Genomic DNA, 19,043 nt, shown 5'->3' on the forward strand with positions numbered 1-19,043 from the left:
AGAGCTCCGCGCTGAGCAGCTTCTATTGAAAGCAATAGTTGCTGCTGAGGTGCTGAGACTTTTGAAAATCTGGCCATCGATGAACACAGTCTTTCACAGAGGCTAAGTTTTGTAATCCTTTGGGGGAAAGATTTTCAAAGGCACAAAGAGAAAATAGGTATTCAACTCCCATTGAAAGTCAATGAGCATTGGTGCCTAATTCCCCTTTGTGCCTTTAAACAGCTCTTATTTATTTTCTTTATACACCTTAGTATTTTTTTTTTCTTGTATGCTGTATTTATCTGATATTCATAGGGGCCGAATCATGAAGTGAAGGCTAAATTCTGTTTTCACTTACATTGTGCTGTAATTTCACTGAAGTTAATGGAGATTCAACCAGAGTGTAAATGAAGGTAGAATTTGGCCCTACATTTTTACATTTACTCCTTACTCATGAAAGACTTCCACTGGGACAAGTTCTGATGTCCTCGGTTTTCACTCTGTCACAGCTGAAGCCACTAGAAGTTTTCCTTGAGAAAGGACTGAATAAAAGCTAAGGGCTTCAGGATTGGCCCATGATTTGGATAAGCAGAGTATATGTCTACAATATTTAATTTAGTTTAGTTGTTGCATTAAGTACAAAAGCTACAACGTTAAGCATGATTGTAAATAGAGAATTAAAGGAGAAGCACAGATACTCCTGCACTCTGTAGATTCTAGATTTCTAACATGCCAGACTGTACCTTTCAGTAGGGGCAAGTGTCGGAAAGATTGGGCTTCGTTGTGCCATTTTCTTTTCAATAATTTATGTCTGTTGAGAAAATATACATTAAATTATTTAACAGTTGTTTATATCTGGCACTGAAATGACTTCGTGTATCTGTTTAAAGTGAACCTTAAGATTATGCTAACAACTCTGTCATTGGAAGACATTTTATATATTGCCCATGATTTTGCTTTCAGACTACTTGCATCCAAAATTTGATATAACACAACAAAACAGGGTGGAGAATTAGATGACTAACAACAACTAAAAAGCTTTTTCAAGTGAATGCAGCATGCATGAAAGCTGCTAGATTGACAAGCCTGGAGGCTGTAGTCCTCTGTTTATCCACAGAACTAATAATAGTAAAGCCTCTCTCTCATATAGCACTTTTCATCAGTCGACCTCAAAGCGCTTTACAGTCTCTAACGTGTTTAGCCTCACAACCCTGTTCTGAAATAGGGAAGCATTATTACCCCAACTTTTTACAGTTGGGGAATTGAGGCACAGTGAGGCTAAATGCTTTGTCCAGAGTCACACAAGAGGTCGGTTCTTGGTGGAGCAAGGAATTGAATCTGGCTTCCCATGTCTTAAGCCAGTGCCCTCATCACTGGACCATCCTTCCTCCCAGAACAGGGTTGGCACAGGCAGTGGCAAAGTGAACTTCTTAACACCAGTCCGTGAACAGGACCACCACTAGGGGTGAGAGGATATTATTATGTCAGGGCTTAGGCCAGGGGAAATTTGCCCCGTGAAAGGCCTATAAGGAACTCAAGTGGTTCAGAAGCCTAGCGTTTGTCTTCTGCACAGGGATGAATTTGACATTCAGTTCTTGGCCTCTCTCATGAGAGAGAAAAGTGTCAGTTAGTGCCTCGGGTGGCTTTGTGATGTGGACATAAAAGCTTGTTGGAAATTTTCCAACGGAACATTTTTCTGTCAGAAAATGCTGATTCGTTGAAAACTACATCTTTCATGGAAATATGTTGATTTTGGTGGAATTCTCTTTCAGGAGAAGAATGGAACAGAGTATCCTGATAAGGCTGACGTGTTCCATTTTGATCTTTTCAGAATGGAATGTTTTGTTTCCAAACAGCTTTTCAGGGTTTTAAAAAATGTTATGTAATATAATACAATTTTTTAAGAAGTTGAAATCAGAATGAATCATTTGTATTTTATTTAATTTTTTTTTTATTTCATGTCATGGGAAATTTCAATTTTTTTGGTTTTGTTGTGTCTCAGAACAGAAAAAAATTCTAAATTATGGAATATCTCATGAAACAGAAAATCTGGTTCCCACCCAGCTCTAGCAGATACCTCTCTACTGTGAACTGGACTGAGACTCACCAAAGTATTTCATACAGGTCACCACAAAGCCACAAGATGATAACTTTCAGCCATTATTGACCTAGTGAGCACAGTGACAATTACCTATACTACTCCTATTTCCCATTCTAAGTATTGGTAAATTTGGTGGCATCTCAAATATTACTATATGGTACCCAAGGGTAAATATAAATTGTGTAACAGTGACCACACAGTGATGTGAAGTTGAATGACTTTGCAACTCATTATCAATCCTCCTGGCACTGAGGCTGCATGTCTTTGATATTTTTCAAGTATCTACCAGTATGGGAGAAGAATTTGCAACACAAGGATTGTTTGGTAATTTGCCTCAAAAATGTTCAGATCATAATTAATATTAATTGTGCTATTTTAAAATTTTAGTTTAGTGGGAAATATTCACAAATACATTTCAATTAGAGTGACTTCAGCACGTGTAGTCACAACTGGAGTAGCTTTGATCTAGCTAGATCAAATAACAATATCACTGAAGCCAAGGAAGCAGCATTCGGACTAGACACTCAAGTACATAACCCAGGGTCTGTGCTGCTGCCCCAGCTGCTGCAGCTTCACAGCTATTGTTATTCAAGCTAGCCCTAGTAGCCATTTGTCTAATTTTAGAAATTAACTAAATTGCTCAGGTGATGTACACACCACACTTTGTCAGGACAGTCAGCAGGATCTGCTTACACCAGATTCCATGCAGGCCACTCCCATTTGGCGTAAACTATACTCAAACTATGGCCTTGCTTTTCATTTCAGATAAAAAGATGGATGCATGAACTGGTTTAGATTTTTTACAAATATATTATTGGGACCATGGGAGATTTTCAAAAAACAAAAAGGGCTGTTATGGAAAACAAATCCGACCGACAATGAATGGACGTTAGGCACCTAATTCCCATTTATGCCTTTGAAAATTTTCCCCATTATTATTGCTCTCTATTATGAATAGTCCCATTAATTTCAACAGTACATGTTTGCAGGATTGGGCCTGTGGCCTAGCTCGAAGCTATGGCAATTTACACCAGCGGAGGATCTGCCCCCATGATTCTAAGGTCTTGTCTATATGAATATTTAGTTCACAGCAAGCCAGGGTGTAAATCTACCTCGCTTTAGCCTGCCATGGAATAAGTGTCTGTGTGGACCCTGCTGCCATGCATTAAAATTCCATAATGTGCTTTGATCTACTCCAGGGATCGGCAACCTTTGGCACGCAGCTCGCCAGGGTAAGCACCCTGGTGGGCCGGGCTGGTTTGTTTACCTGCCGCATCCGCAGGTTCAGCCGATCGCGGCTCCCACAGGCCGCAGTTCGCCACTCCAGGCCAATGGGGGCGGCGCACCGCGGCCCGCGCCACTTCCCGCAGCCCCCATTGGCCTGGGACGGCAAACCGCAGCTAGTGGGAGCCGCGATAGGCTGAACCTGCAGACGCAGCAGGTAAACAAACCGTCCCGGTCTGCCAGGGTGCTTACCCTGGTGAGCCGCGTGCCAAAGGTTGCCGATCCCTGATCTACTCCCATTTTGAAGCAACATAATTTAAGTGCACTTCGGAACTTTCAGTGTGCAGCAGCAGGGTCCACACAGACACTTTAGTGCACAGCAGGCTAGTGTGGGGTAGATTTACACTCCAGCTTGCCAAGTGTTAAGTGTTCGTATGGACCAGCTTGCCAAGTGTTAAGTGTTCGTATGGACAATCCATATACATTGACATCTGTGGTCATCTAAACAAACCCAATATTCACGGGCACCTGCAACTTTCTAAATCGCTATATCTTTCTGATCCAACTTGATATACAAAAATTACATAGAAATAATTCTAACTGTGATTAAAAAAGCAGTAAAAGCAAGAAAATTCAGTGAAAGCTGACACTCCCCTCTCAGTTATGGTTAACTTTTGCATGGATCAATTAATAGTGAGTGTCTGGTTGTTAGCATCTACAGTTGTACCCCAGAATTACCAATCTCCAGACAATTGTAAAATATCCCAAGTTAAGAGACATATTCCCAGCTGAAATATTCATTAAATCAGTAATTTAAAACCAAAAATCCTTACAAGAAAGATTTATAGTTAGCCAAATGAACCCCACTCACTTCATAGCTAAGCTGTGATACTCTTGCTCCTATCGAGTAGTACCTCTTATAGAGTAGACATATTCATGGTGTAATGTACTATTCAATATAGGTAAGTGTATCACAATGTGGCCATTAGTATTACATTTAAGTAACCCAGCCATTTGAAAGCTTGTTTTGAAAGACAAATAGATTCTACAACACTGTACTCTGTGGAGCAGACCTAACTGTGTTTCCGATATAATAGACTTTCCAATTTAATAATGGAAATGTTAACCCTAGTGTACTGGGTCAGGAGCCCAGGGCCGGCTCCAGGCACCAGCCCACCAAGCTTATGCTTGGGGCGGCACCTGGAGGGGGGCGGCACGGCACGGTGCTCCGGCTCCGGCCACCGGGGAGAGCGGAGCCACAGTGGGCTTGCCGCCCTCCCCAGCACTCTGGGCCGCCGGGGAGAGCGGTGCCGCGACTGGGCTCGCTGCCCTCCCCGCGGCGCTCCGGCCGCTGGGGACAACGGAGCCGCAGCAGGCTCGCTGCCCTCCCCCGGCGCTCTGGCCGCCGGAGAGAGCAGAGCCGTGACTGAGCTCGCCGCCCTCCCCGTGGCGCTCCGGCCGCTGGGGACAGCGGAGCTGCAGCGGGCTCGCCGCCCTCCCCTGGTGCTCTGGCCACCAGGGAGAGCGGAGCCGCAGCGGGCTCACCGCCGGGGAGAGCAGAGCCGCGGCCGGGCTCTCCGCCCTCCCCCCAGCGCTCTGGCCGCCGGGGAGAGCGGAGCCGCGGCCGGCACTCCGCCCTCCCCCCGGCACTCTGGCCGCCGCGGAGAGCGGAGCCTCGGCCAAGCTCTCCGCCCTTCCCCCAGTGCTCTGGCAGCCGGGGAGAGCGGAGCCCCGGCCAGGCTCTCTGCCCTCCTCCCGGGGCTCCAGCCGCCAGCGGAGCCGCGGCGGGCTCGCCGCCCTCCCCCCGGTGCTCCGGCTGGTCGGGGAGAGCGGCCTGTGGCCGGGCTCGGCGCCCTCCCCTGCTGCGCTGGGGGGGCGGGGAGGCGGGAGGCTTTTTTGCCTGGGGCGGCAAAAAAGCCAGAGCCAGCCCTGCAGGAGCCAGCCACGTTTTAACCAGGTCCCCTGACTCAGTTGTAGTTGGGTAGAGCAGCCTTAAGGAAGAGAGGAAACCCCCCCCCCACACACAAAAATAAACAAAGTCTGTTGGCTAATGCATCTCGAGCATCAGAAACTGGGAAATCACCAACTAAGTTCGACACTGCTAACCTATGGCACTGAAGGGAAACAATAGAATATTCCTAGTAATAGGAAATGTTTTAGCATCAATGGTTAATACAAAAATAAAACAATCAGGATGATACATAATGTTAAGGATGTATTTGCTGAAGAATGGAACAAAAATGTTTAAGAGACAGTACATTATATGGGATAATATGTTATGCAGGTTCAAATATTGGCAGTAAGACATCTAACTAACTTGTGCCTGTAGAAACAGAGGTCACTGAAAATCTAGTTCAAATTTAGTCTTTTAACCATTTGTTTTCTATTTCAAACAGCCATAATACATATGGTAATAACCACAGATTCTGATATCACTTGCACCCGTGTAACTCTACTAACTTCAGTGCAGCAACTCTGGATTTATACCAGTGTAAATGAGATCAGAATTTGGCTCAGTAGGTTATTTGTAAAAAGGAGTGGTAGCCGTAACCAAATCCATCTACTCTATGCCATCTAAAAAGAAATGTTTTTGACATTGTAGTGGGGTATACAAACCTCACACTGGGCTGGAAGGGGTTAAAGGGCAGTACTGGGCCCAGCTAGCCCCACCCTCCAACCCTGCAGATCATGCTCCATCTGGAGACAGGGGTGAAAAGGGAGCAACCAAGCTCCGAAGGGGGAGATTGGGGAGGAGTGCAGACCAATCCTGAAGGCGGGCTGGAGAAGCCTCCCTGAAGGAACAGGACTGTATGCAGAGCCCATCTGTGCTGGCAATTGGGTTTCCTTTTCATTTTTCTTTTCTCCTTATCTGGGACCAGAAGCTGAGGGAGTGAAGCAGTGGTAGGAAGTGACCCAGGGAAAGTAGCTCAGAGAGCCCCTCCCTGCAGGCAAATACTGCTGACCCTCCTCAGGCCTTGGGTCAGAGCCCAGTGGAGTGGGTGGGTCCAGGCTACCCTACCACTGCCCCATGAATGAGTGGACACTAACCACTAGGCCCTTCAGCCCACCAAAAATCCTATAACAGACGTAGCAATGATCGCTCCTTTTTCACATTGGGCCTGATCCTGAATTCCATGTGAACTTAGAATTGCTACAGAAAACTAAGAGATCTGATCTATGAAAACAGTTTTGCAATTGCTGATGAAACTTGGTGCAATATGGTGAACAGATGGAAGGAGAAAACAGGTTATTTTAATACAAGTGTCAACTTTTGAAGTTCAAAAAACCTGTGAGGGATATCCTGAAAAAGTATCAAAATACACCTCATGTTCATGCATTAGAACATGTTTCAAGGCACTGCTTAGAAAACAGAGCATTTTTGTAGCAGTATGTGTGTTCCACTTACAGCATAGCTTTCCATGAATAAGATTTTTTTTTTTTTTAAAGATAGACCCATTTTAATGAGAAACACTGTAGTAAGTGGCCAGGGCACTGACTGGGACTGAGGAGACGTGACTTCAATTCCCTGCTCTGCTTCTGCTTTGCTGGGTGCCCCTGAGCAAATCTCTGTGCCTCAGTTTCTCCATCTGTAAAATGGGGATAATGATTCAGACCTTCTTTGTAAAGTGCTTGGAGATCTACGATGAAAAGCATTATATTAGAGATAGATATTATTATTATTTACATATTCTGACACTGTACAGATTCCAAGGGCCGAATCCTACAAACTGTTCCTCACAAAAGTCATCTCCATTAAGACTATGTTTACGCTACTGCGGCAAGTTGATCTACGCTACACAACTCCAGCTACGTGAATAACGTAGCTGGAGTCGACATACCTTAGGTCGAGTTACCGCAAGGTCTACACCACGGGGGATCGATGGGAGAAAATCTCCCATCGACTTACCTTACTATTTTCACTGGGAGTAGAGTACAGGGGTTGACTGGAGAGCGATCTGCTGTCGATTTGGTGGGTCTTTACTAGACCCACTAAATCAACCGCCGGTGGATCGATCACAGAGTATCGATCCCTGCGGTAGTGTAGACCTACCCTAAGTGTCATTAAGACACTGGATTACTCATCTGAGGGCTATCCTCACAACAGTCTGTGAGGTAGGTTTGGTTAGCACTATTATCACAATTGGGGAAATTTAGCCAGTGAAGTTAAATGACTTGCCCAAAGAGGTCATACAGTGAATCAGTGGCAAAGCCTGGATCTATGCTCATTCCACTAGGTCAAACTGCATGTTAATGGCCCTGACGCAGCAAACCATTTAAGCACAGTTTAATTTTAAATATGTGAATAGTCTCATTGACTTCAATGGCTCTATCCCTGATTTATATCACTAAGGACCTGGATATTGTTCCAAAAACTCAAAACAAAATATTAAACTATTTTAAAACATAATTGACAGTATATCTTAAATGTGGTTTGTTTTTTTACCTCAGCTCACAATGGCTTCATCCTGCCATACTTGTGCATCTGTAACTCCCACTGAAGCCAATGTCTGGGTGCAGAAAGACTGCAGGATTAGTCACAGATGTACATTCAAATACAAATTGTCCTAAAAGCCACCAAAGGCACTGATTCATCTGAAACAATATTTCCAAATATGAAATATTCAGTTATTTGTCATTTTTAATTTAAACACATCACTCCGTAGACCAGTGGTGGTGGTAGGCCATTGCCGGCCCTAAGCAGAAATACTTGGCCCCCCCAACACACACAACACATACTAATAATTAATAGGGTGCCCTCTTGAAATGCTCAGGGTCCTAACCAATTGCTTATTCTGCTTATACCTAGTGCTGGCTTTGCAGTACACACTCAGATCTCTCTGATGCTGAGACCTCATACACCTCCAATGACATTCTGAGGCAGTTATCTCATCCTGAATGATACTGGGGGCATGTCTACATTGCCCCACAGTTCCGACTAAGAGTCTGAATGGCAGTGCACACCAAAATGCTGCATTGTAACTCCCTGTGTGGATGCTGCAGGTATGAACTTAAAAGGTCCCCAGAGGGAATATACCTATTAGATCTGGTACGTAACTGTTATTGGTTACAGAGAACTCATGACCTGTATGTCCTTACCTGCAGCACCCACAAGGGGGAGTTACAGCACAGCACTTTGGTGCCCACAGCTATGCACGCCCCCTTGGTCCGAACTGTGGGGCAATGTAGACATGCCCTACAGGGCTGTGAAATTGCTGTGAGGACATTCACAAGACCCCAAAAGAGGGGGAGGGTCCCAGAGCCCAGGTTCCAGCCTGAGCCTGAACGTCTAGACCACAATTTTAGAATCCCGCAGCCTGAGCCCTGCGAGCCCGAGGCAGCTGACAGTGGCCAGCCACGGGTGTTTAATTCCAGCATAGACATACCCTGGGATTTTGCTCTACTATGTACTGAATATGCACTGGGTAAGGACCTCAGGATTGGGCTCTGTTTGTCTAACAGGCAAGCCTCAGTAAAGGCCCGATCCAAAGCCCATTCAAGTCAATGGAAATATTCCCACTAACTTGATCAAGCCCTAAATTCAGCATTTTTTCAGGGACCAAGTCTCCAGCATCTTGTCCACCAGCATTTAAATTCCACGCAGCTCTCTGCAATTCTGGAAGTGTATATATGTCCTGTAAATAATAATAGCTACATGTCAGAACTAATAGTTATATTCCCTCTCTATGTATGTGTGTAATATCCATTAATGTTAACAAGTGTGCAGCAAAAGAAAAATATAACTCTCAGGATCAGATCCTGACCTGGTGTAAATTGACATAGTTCCACTGAACCTAATAGAGGTCCAGGCCCCAAATAATTTTACTGCTGTTTGATACGATACAAGTAACTTAAAACACAAGACAGTAAGTCAATATTATCAGATTTACGAGAGTATTATTTCAAGAGTTCTTTTCTAAATATTCTACATTTGTCCTATTGCAGCTACATGGATATCTCACAACTGTAAGTTCCATATCTGATTGTAAAGATACTCACTCACTTGAGGCCTACCACAATTTCTGTCTCATATGAACCTGGAATACCTCACTGTTATTCCTGTAAATCATTGACGTCAGAAATGCAAAACTTGAAACTAAAGATGAAGCTGCATGCAAGATTAAGGAAACAGACATACATAAATTCAGGTTTGATCCTGTTTTGTTGTTGCATACCTCTCCCTCTGCCACACATTGAAAGCACCCATTGCCCTGCACATTTGATTTCTGTGGGGATGAGAAGAAGGATGTTCCAATGATTTAGGCACTAGCTTAGGACTTGGGAGACTGGGCTCAATTCCCTGCTCTGGGATAGTTTTCTTGTGTGACCTTGAACAAGTCACTTAGTTCTCTGTGCTTCAGATACCCATCAGTAAAATGGGGACAATAGCACTGCTCTACCTCACTGGGGTGTTGTGAGGATAAATAGATTACAGATTTTGAGGTGCTCAGATTCTATGACAATGAGGGCCGTACAAGTACCATACACAGTTTTCCACTTGCCCCTTCTTTTAAGTCACAATGGTAGCAGTTCTGTTCTGTAACTTCCATAACATTGAAATCTACCTAAGGTACATACAATAGAATCCGAGTACCTCAGAGTCTGCAATGGATTTATCTTCACAACACCTCTGTGAGGTAGGAAAGTGCTATTATCCCCATTTTAGAGTCAGGGAACTCAGGTGCAGAGAAGCTAAGTGATTTGTCTTAAATCCACACAAGAAGTTGATGGCAGAGCAAGGACTCTAAGGGCCTCCCAAGTCCTAGGCTAATGCCCAAACCACTGGACCATCCTTCCTGTCTCAAAACAGTCCAGGAATACCTCTGGAGGCGACACAATGTTGTGACCAGGGGCCCTTTGAGAGTGCGTGGCTGGGACAAACTCAGGAATCATAATGTTGCACTGGAGCATTGCAACATACCAGGATGGTGTTTTGGAGTGAATAGAAATGTTATTGTGTCATGACTCAGTGTGAGGATGGGTCAAAAAACAAAAAGCCCATCACTTTGCTACATCAAACAAGCCCTTACACTACATACACTGCATTGCCACATTAGGAAGTTTTACAGGTCCCCTAAAATGACTGCAGCACACTTCCACGAGGAATCGTCTGAGAATATGGGGATGATTGTGGAAATGCTATGATGGGGGGAAATTGACATAACAGCACAACACAAACATCACCATATTGTCATGCGACAGAGAGGGGCAAAGTTCAGACAGACTCTTAGTCGTATTAAAGCTGCTGTATTCACTCACCAGTGTTGGATTAGGGCAGGACATGGTTGCCCATCCTTCCCTTGCATCCTAGCAACCTCTCTGCTGGATGTCTCTGCTCGGCTTTTTAATATGTTTTTACTTCTGGGATAGCTGTATGCAAAGATTCATAGAGTGCAGCTAGACAGCCTGGATGTCCATCCGTCCCTTCCTGCTGCTAGTGGCAGCCAGGTCCTCTCCCTCTCCGCGGGGCCTGCTGCCACCAGGCCTGGTAGATGGGAAGAAAACGGCTGCTGAGAGTTGTTGCCAGGACGCTGTCTCCATAGAAACCTGCAGCTCAATCAGAGGGAGCCAGGGTTCTCCTAATAAACAGAGAGAGAGAGAGAGAGGGAGAGACTTATTTATAGGAGGCAAATATTCACACGCCGTCCAGCAACCAGAACAAATCCCTTCTTATCACCGTTTCCTCACAATCTATTTCATAGCAGTGTCAACACGTTGCAGAACTGGGAGGGGAAAGACCCAGCAAATAAAAACCTTATTCCATATGTTACAGCATGAATGACTAACGGTGACAGATTCTAGACACAGTATTGGGCCAAGTATAAATGCAGTGGCTGTGAATAGCCTGCATTCTGTTCAATGCAGTCTTCTGAAGCTCTGCTCTAATCAATCTCTTGCTTGAGAAAAGTGATTGATTTAATTGGAGTTACTTCGAATTCCTAATGGTGTAAACGAGATGAGAATCTGGACTATAGGGGATTTTTCCCACAGTGTATGGAAAATCCTGGTAGAATACAGGGCTGTCAAACTGTGCCAATTTGAATCAGTGAGAAGTTAAAAAAATTACTTACATTTTCTGTTGGTCTCAAAGCCAGCGTATTATTTTGTGCCTGTAAAAGTAAGTGTGAGTGTGTGTGTGTGTTAGAGCCCATAAAGTGTACATTGACCTAAATTTGCATGCACAAATCAGATATATAAGCTATGGGAAAGAGTAGCCAGCAAAAATGGTGAACATTGGGTCTGCTTCTGCTCTCATGCTGGTGTGATTCTGTTGACATCATTAGAGTTACAGTGGCACAAACCAAAAGTAAGTAAAATCAGATCTGTTGCAGCAATCCCAAAAGTAGAGCCTAAACTGCATTTGCTTTTGGCTGAAATAGATATCAAATCCCACTACTGCTGCCAACACAAATCATCACAATGCTAACCATCTGGTATGTCTGAAGGTTAAATAGCATCCTGACATGCACATACTTTTAAATAAAAGTAACTAAGGGTCTGAACCTATAGGGCATTGATTGCCCTCTGTTTATATTAAAGTCAACTGCACCTCAGATAATCAGGTCTGAAATGAAACAGTAACTCATTTCTGACAATCGTTGGACCTAATTACAAATTTATTCCCTGATCCTAACACAACAGTACATGCTTACTTTATGCACATGAGTAGCCCTCTTGATTACAAAAGGACTACTCAGGTGCCTAAAGTTACTCATGTGTATCATTATTTCCAGGATTGGGGTTTAAAAGTGTCAAACATAAAAGTAAAATTGACTTGTTTGTTTCTTCTTTTTTCAAAGTGTGTGTGTGCGTGTGTGTGAACAAAAATAAGGGGCAAATATTGCATCCGTTGTGCAACTCAAATTCCCATTTATTTGATGAGTCCACTCATTTTGATGAGTTTCTGGTATGCAAAGAATGCACAGCACTATAGTTATAGCAATACATACATGATATCTCTATTAATCTTCTCAAGCCTCTATCAACCTGGCCATCTCTGGTCCCACTACCATCCAGAGCCAAAGGGCTTCCGTATTTTGTGTTAGACCAACAGCTCCACCATCCCTTTTGATTATGGTATGATTTTGCTCGTGAGGCTGGTCAAGCATGACGGCAGAGAAAACATGTTGTGTCTTGCAAACTGTGATGTTTCCTTTTAGGAACTCTCTAATTGTGTCTGGATGCACTGTGTGAAGGCTTACCTTATCTTGAAGGTGAACAGGCACCCAACGTGCATAATTAGTATGATCTAACACAAAGAACGAGGGTGAGAGCTTTCCAAGGCATTCACTGTAGAGAGCAAAGTTTGCCTGGTGGATTTACAGCACACAGGTCAATACAAGTAGATCCAAATGAAGTGTGGTATGCCAGAAGTAGAACACTGGGTTTTCTAATTTTCGCTTGTCACACCATTTATACCTCATGAGGACCTCATCTTCCTTGAGACTTTGGGTACACGGTATGTGTGCATTTTGGAGCAAGATGCACAGACTGTTGGCAGTTACTCGATGGGCATGCCTAGTACGTATGACATGACACACTTTCAAGAAGTCAGCCATTCCTAGGGAGGCCACTTTGGCCTGAACAAGGGCTTCTATCTGTCCACTATCTTCTAGCCAATCTCCAGTTAAACTTGACATTTCCAGATGAAGACCACATAATAACAGATTTGTCCTCGCCATACCCAGCAGGCCAGGTCCACTGTATCTGTTTGTTTATGGTGAGAAGGGGTTAGTCCTCAGTGATCACTGGCACTTCATACAGATTTAGGTGGAGTATAGCGTTCCTCATCACATCCATGACATGATGAATCATTGCCACAGACTTGGAGTCATCTGGAAAGATGGGAAGAAGCACATTGATGACTGGAGCGAAGTCTGGCACTGGCTGCTTGCTGGCATGATAAGTTGCCCAGGAAATGTCTTCATCTCCATTGAAGTTATCCAGACTTGCTGCTTGACTAACTTGTTCAAGCCACCTGCATTCTTCTTGCAGGGCTTGGGTAATCAGTAGGCAGTCAGTCTTGATTTCAACATTTGTGACAGGGATGGGAGTATTCATTTTCTTAAGATCACTGGAGGGACAATTGTGTAAAACTCAGAAAGTGACGATAAAATCTTCTTCACTGATACTACAGTCTCACAGTCAGGGGTGGGAATTCCATGGACATCTCCCTCCACTTACGTACTGGGAGGCTGAAAAAGTGGTATCCTAGTTCTACGGAAGGAGTCTGTTGCTGTGGTGGGGCTGGGATTGTGGTCTGTGATGTCTATGGCCACAGTAGTGAACAATACATCACAAAGCTTTAGAGGACAGACTACATTCTCATCCTCCAAGTGTTGGCATGCACTGTTTGCTGGTAGAGATGGCCAATACTCTGCCATAGGAAATGGCCAATCCAAGCTTAAAGAAGGTATCTGGTAGCTCACTTTTTCATGTCTGTGCACGAAGTGTTAAACCAACATAGATAGGTAAATGCATTTCTCATGCTTTGTTGTGGTATAAACTTTCTGTTCCTTCATGGTGACAGATATTGCTGTTGTACTGCAACAGGTGTGCCAAAGTAAAGGTAGCTGGAGGAATGGAAACTTGCTCTGAGTGAGTTTTAATGTTTGGACCATCCAATATCACGGACATCAGTGCCAATAGTGACATGGGAACAAATGTTTCTTGGCATCCTGGGTCAAATTATCCATGAAATTCTGTTTTCATTTGAAACATGTCCCTTTGAATAATTGTTGCTGTTTGGGATAGGTAAAGAGCTTCTTCCTCACATGCTTTTTGGCATGCATATCCAATATCCTGGTTGAAGGTAAGGAGCACATCATGTGTGCTTGGAGATCTGGAGTATGTGAAATTATATGGGATTTTAGTTCAGTGCTGTGAATGCGCCCTGCCAGTGTCATCCCCAGCTGTTCTAGTCTAGCTGTATAGAGCCTTTTGAGGTCTGCTAGTTTAAAGAATGGAGCCACGTCTTCATTCAGTCTTGTCTCGTCAATGTATGCTATCAGTTCAGCAAAGGCAATCCCACGTGATGTCTTCTCTGTGTTGCTTTGCTCAGTTTTCTTCTCCCTGGCTTTGTTGTAGAGAGACACCAAACATCTTGCATGATACTTTGCCTCTTGGGCCTCTAAATCCCCTCCACTTAGTTGTGCAACCAAGTGCTGGTTTTGCAGATGAAGTGCACTCTTGTGGACTCGACTATCAATGCTGAGGGTAGAAGCTTCATGGAGGTCTTCTGATGGTAAGCTCATTTCACAAATAAAGCAGACTTCTTTTTCTGGAGGCCCTTTGTGTTCATCAGTTAAACGTATGTATTTCCTCTGCAGTTCATCAAGGTGATCCACAGCTTACTCAGTTCTTTATTTTTTCTCCTCAGTCCCTTTAAGTTTGGTCCTGTTAAATTTGATGTAGCAAGATTTGTGCTGTCCATTGTTCTTGTTCAAACTCTTTTCAATACCATCACCATCATCTAATATGCATATGTTTATGAATATAGGAAGTGCTTTCACTTTATGGAAATGTCTTATATTTTCTGCTAGAGTTCGATAGCCAGATCCAGCATGTTCTCTTTTCAATTCTGCTGGATTAACTGACTCTGCACCTGTATCTTCCTGACAAAGACATACTTCAGTCAGTAGAGGAATCGGATGTCTGTGTTGATGGACCTGGCTCTCAAACAAGTTTGTGTCTTTTCGAGATGGGTGAAGCACTAGTAGTAGCCAATGGTAATCTAATATTTTTTACTACAGTGTACAGCTAATATTACTCAATCACCAAGCAGCTTTCACACAACCAAAGTAGCATCTGAAAGAAAAAGAGAAATGTGATTAAATTCTGCCAAGAACACACTGGCAATCAAAATTAGTACAAAATGTCTCCTTACTGCAATTTTAAGATCACGCTGAAGCAAAACCAAGAATACATCCCTTGTGTGTCCAACTGTAAAATTTGCCAATAATGACAATGATGTTAAAATGTCTGCCACAGCCAACATGGCATGAGCTGGTGATGTCTCTATATCTGAAAATCTTTATTAGGTCATGCCCTAAGACAAATTTCATGCTTTTACATAAAATGCACAATTCCATCTTTTTTTTGCACAGATCTGATCAGCTAAATATATAGGGGCAAAATTCAACCTTTGGAGGGCCCCGCATGCCCCAGAAGCCCGGTGGTAGCCTTCCACAAGGGTCACAAGAGTAGCCATCCTCCCCAACACCCACTTGTTTGCTTTATTACTCAGGCTTGGTGCAGGGAGAAGTATATTTAAAACTAAATGTATATTCAAGGCATTTTTAGTTTAAAAGAAAATTCTTCTTAATTTTTGTACTCTTCTTAGAATCATGACTTACCATTAAAATTTATTTCCACATTGGTTTTCTTGTACTCTTTCTGACACACAATGCTCCCCTGATTCTTTGTAACAGAATTTAAACTTAACATGGTTATTGAATTCACTTCTTTAGTGCGCCACCAACATCTTCAAAGCACTTGGTGTTTGTCAATTAACTGCTGCTGTAGAGGGAGCACCAAAGGAGAAATTGTTTTTGTGGAAGACCAATTAAAATGTTGCATATTTTTATTGTGTATTTAGTTAGTTATTTATACTACTTCCTACTGATAAGGTTCATGGTCCTGCAGTCCTGACTTAGGTGAATATCTAATTCAGTTCAGTCAAGAGTTTCCGGGCAAGAGTTTTGGGCAAGTATCAGGCCCAAAGAAGTAGTTTGTGGGAGTTAGTTTGTTTATTTAAGAGGGAAAATGAAGAGGATGTTCTCCACCATCTTAGAATAATTTTAACCTAGGTCAGAGTTGGAGCATACACAATGATATTCCTTTTCAAAGTGTCTCAATAAATGAAAAGCAATTGACCACATTTAAGGATCATTTTCAAGTACAGGTTGAACCTCTCTAGTCTGGCACCCTTGGGACCTGACAGATGCCAAACCAGAAAATTTGCCAAACCACGGGAGGTCAATATTGTTGTGAGCGGTTCTCTTTTTATCTCACCGAGGCGAATAAACAGAATAATGTTTGCAACGCTGCTTAGCCAAGGCTTACCAGCTTTCTTCATAACAAAGTGTTAGTGTTGTTACACAATTTTACTGTATTGGCACAAGGAAATAAGTAGATAAAGTATAAAAAAACATAAAATAAAATCATGCTGGACCACGGATGTTGCCGGACCAGCAATGCCGGACTAGAGAGGTTCAACATGTAATTGTTTAGGGGTTTTTATTTTTTTGTTGGTCATATCATATTAGAAATTAGAAAGACAATTGTTTTCCTTTGACATTGTGAAAATATTGATTAATTTTTTTGTCTGAGTGAAAATTAGCTCATTAAACAACTCCACCTTATAAAGAATGCTACCTTGCCAAACATCATTGTTGTTGTACCTGTAACCATATTTGTTTGATGTTGCCAACAGAGAGCATGAAAATATTTTTGTGTGCTCCCACAATATATTTATTTTCTGATAATGAAGAGATAGATTGCATTCTTAAAAGATACATTTAGCAACATTCCCTGTTGAGATTAATAACATAAACAATAATAACCATTAATGAAATGATACTGACCAAAGATTTCAGTCAGAAGTGAAAACTCATTTTAAATAGTGGCAATATAGGTACAATTTTTAGCTTAAAAACTTTGAATTGATACTCATGAATGTTTCCACTGTGGACAAAAGGGCAAATTGTAATCTTATTTACTCTGGAGTGACTCAGGTTCACACCATGGAAATCAATGGAGTTGCTTGCATTTTATACCAGTGTAAGTGAAAGCAAAATTTTGTATAAATGGAATTCTGCAACTAATTTCAATGGGAGCAGGAAAGAGCTCTCTGGCCCTAGGGTGATCAGATGTCCTGATATTTGGGGCTTTTTTGAATACGGGCTCCTATTACTCCCAACCCTCGTCCTGATTTTTTACACTTGCTGTCTGGTCACCCTATCTGGGCCTAAGTTTGAGATATCCCTTAATCAAGTCCAAAGTCTCTTTAAGTGGAGATCCACATGATTATGCTTTCAGTTATACCGACTATAGTCAGAGGAACTCAGTTGACTTTGTTATTATTGTTACTTATTGTTCCAGTAACACCCAAAGGCCCTATTTTGCTAGGCAATTTATAAATGCATATGGAGGAATGTGAAAGCTAAGCATGTGTTTAAGCATGCTTCCTGAATAGGTGTGCTTTCCTTTAAGGCCAATAGTAGGGAACAGGGGACGAAGGTGTCAGATTCAGAGGATGACAGTAATAAGGTCACATGGTTACATTGACTTACAATGTGGACTACATTTACATCTACACTACATTTATTCCTATGTAACTGAAAATAGAATTTAGCCATCTGTTTTTTAGCAAAAAAAGTTTAAGGGTATTAAAGTATTTAATTATTCTTTGAAAAGCAAAAAATACTCTCTAAAGTTTGCTTAATTTATACCATTTGTTTTTTCTATGATATAATATATACATCTCTCTAAGAAATACCAAAATGTGTGGTTTGCAAACTGAAAATTTTACATTTTTGTTAATGATTATAAGCCCTATTTTAGCAGTTTTCAAGCATTTGAATATTAACAAAATGAGTCTAATTAATAAAACACAAACCTGTGGTCTGTGCACAGTAGAAAATTTGTTCTAAATATATTTCAGGAACTTCTAACAAAAAAGCAGCAGTGCATATTTTTTTTACTGTCAGCTTTAACCAATTAAAAAGCAGACAGAGCAGTGCCTATTTCATGAAAACTTCAAATCTTTTCCAGATTCACAGAGTTCCTATAAGAATGTTACCCTTTGAAACTTCAATACATTTTGAGATTGAAGGTGAAGTGAAAGTTGTATTCTGTAAGGTTTTCAAACATTTAGAAATATGTTCTTGGCAAAAACTGTTAAAGCCCTAGATATTTCAGGGCACGATCCTGCTAGGTGTTGAACATCCTCGCCCTTTTGTAGCAAAGCAGTTAAATGTGTGCTTAACATTAAGTCAATGAGACTACTCATGCACTTAAAGTTAAGTTCATGCTTACGTGTTTTGTTGGATCAGGGCAACAGCACTCAGCAGCTGGCACATACCAACCCCACAGTGTTTAAGTCAAGAAAATGTCTCTTGTATAGAGATCACATTATTTCATGGGGGGGATATGAAATACAGATTTGTATGATAATGTATAAGGATGTAAATTCACTTTTGAATCCTACTTTCATACGTTCATTTGGATAGGAAAACACTCCTTTCTGCCATGGTGTTATGGTTAGTTCCGTAAAGACACTATCAACTAGGTTTTGTTTTTTTCATTGATCAACATTTAAACCCCCCCCCCCCCCGCTGAATTGCCGCCGAAGACCCGGCGCTTTGGTGGCGGGTCCCGGGGCGGAAGGACCCCCTGCCGCCGAATTGCTGCCGAAGACCCAGAGCGGAAGAAGCTCCAGGGGCCCAGGCACCACGAGAGTTTTCCGGGGGCCCCGGCGCGAGTGAAGGACCCCACTCCAGGGGCCCCAAAAAACTCTCATGGGGGCCCCTGCGGGGCCTGGAGCCTGGGGCAAATTGCCCCACTTGCCCCCCCCTCTGGGCAGCCCTACAGTTGACCCATGCTCTGAGATGTTTTCTTTTTTTGCAATGCAAGCCAGGGTTAGTGGGACTTGAATCAGTGGATCCTGGGTTTGTAAGCCCATAGTTTGAGCATCCACACTCATTGGTGACTCTAGGTTTAGAATTTCTGGACCTGAGCA

At 42.7% G+C, this 19,043-nt stretch overlaps 1 protein-coding gene across 3 annotated transcripts in view; it reads right to left on the reverse strand.

The window, feature by feature from the left end:
* The window catches only part of FAM81A (family with sequence similarity 81 member A), a 33,653-nt gene extending 18,511 nt beyond the window's left edge, over nucleotides 1–15,142 (reverse strand). Inside the window, exons 1-3 of one of the 3 annotated variants that reach the window (XM_034784714.1) lie at nucleotides 12,505–15,142; nucleotides 10,562–10,881; nucleotides 723–790 (exon numbers count right to left, since the gene is read on the reverse strand). In XM_034784714.1, coding sequence (XP_034640605.1) covers nucleotides 723–769 — 47 coding nt within the window. In that variant the 5' untranslated portion in view covers nucleotides 770–790; nucleotides 10,562–10,881; nucleotides 12,505–15,142. Of the gene's footprint in view, nucleotides 1–722; nucleotides 791–6,710; nucleotides 6,892–7,748; nucleotides 7,949–10,561; nucleotides 10,882–12,504 lie in introns of those variants that run through there. The other 2 variants (XM_034784715.1, XM_034784716.1) reach the window with 2 other exon arrangements.
* Between the last annotated feature and the right edge of the window lie 3,901 nt (nucleotides 15,143–19,043).

Source organism: Trachemys scripta, chromosome 10 (assembly GCF_013100865.1).
Source record: "Trachemys scripta elegans isolate TJP31775 chromosome 10, CAS_Tse_1.0, whole genome shotgun sequence".
In the NCBI taxonomy this organism is placed as follows: domain Eukaryota; kingdom Metazoa; phylum Chordata; order Testudines; family Emydidae; genus Trachemys; species Trachemys scripta.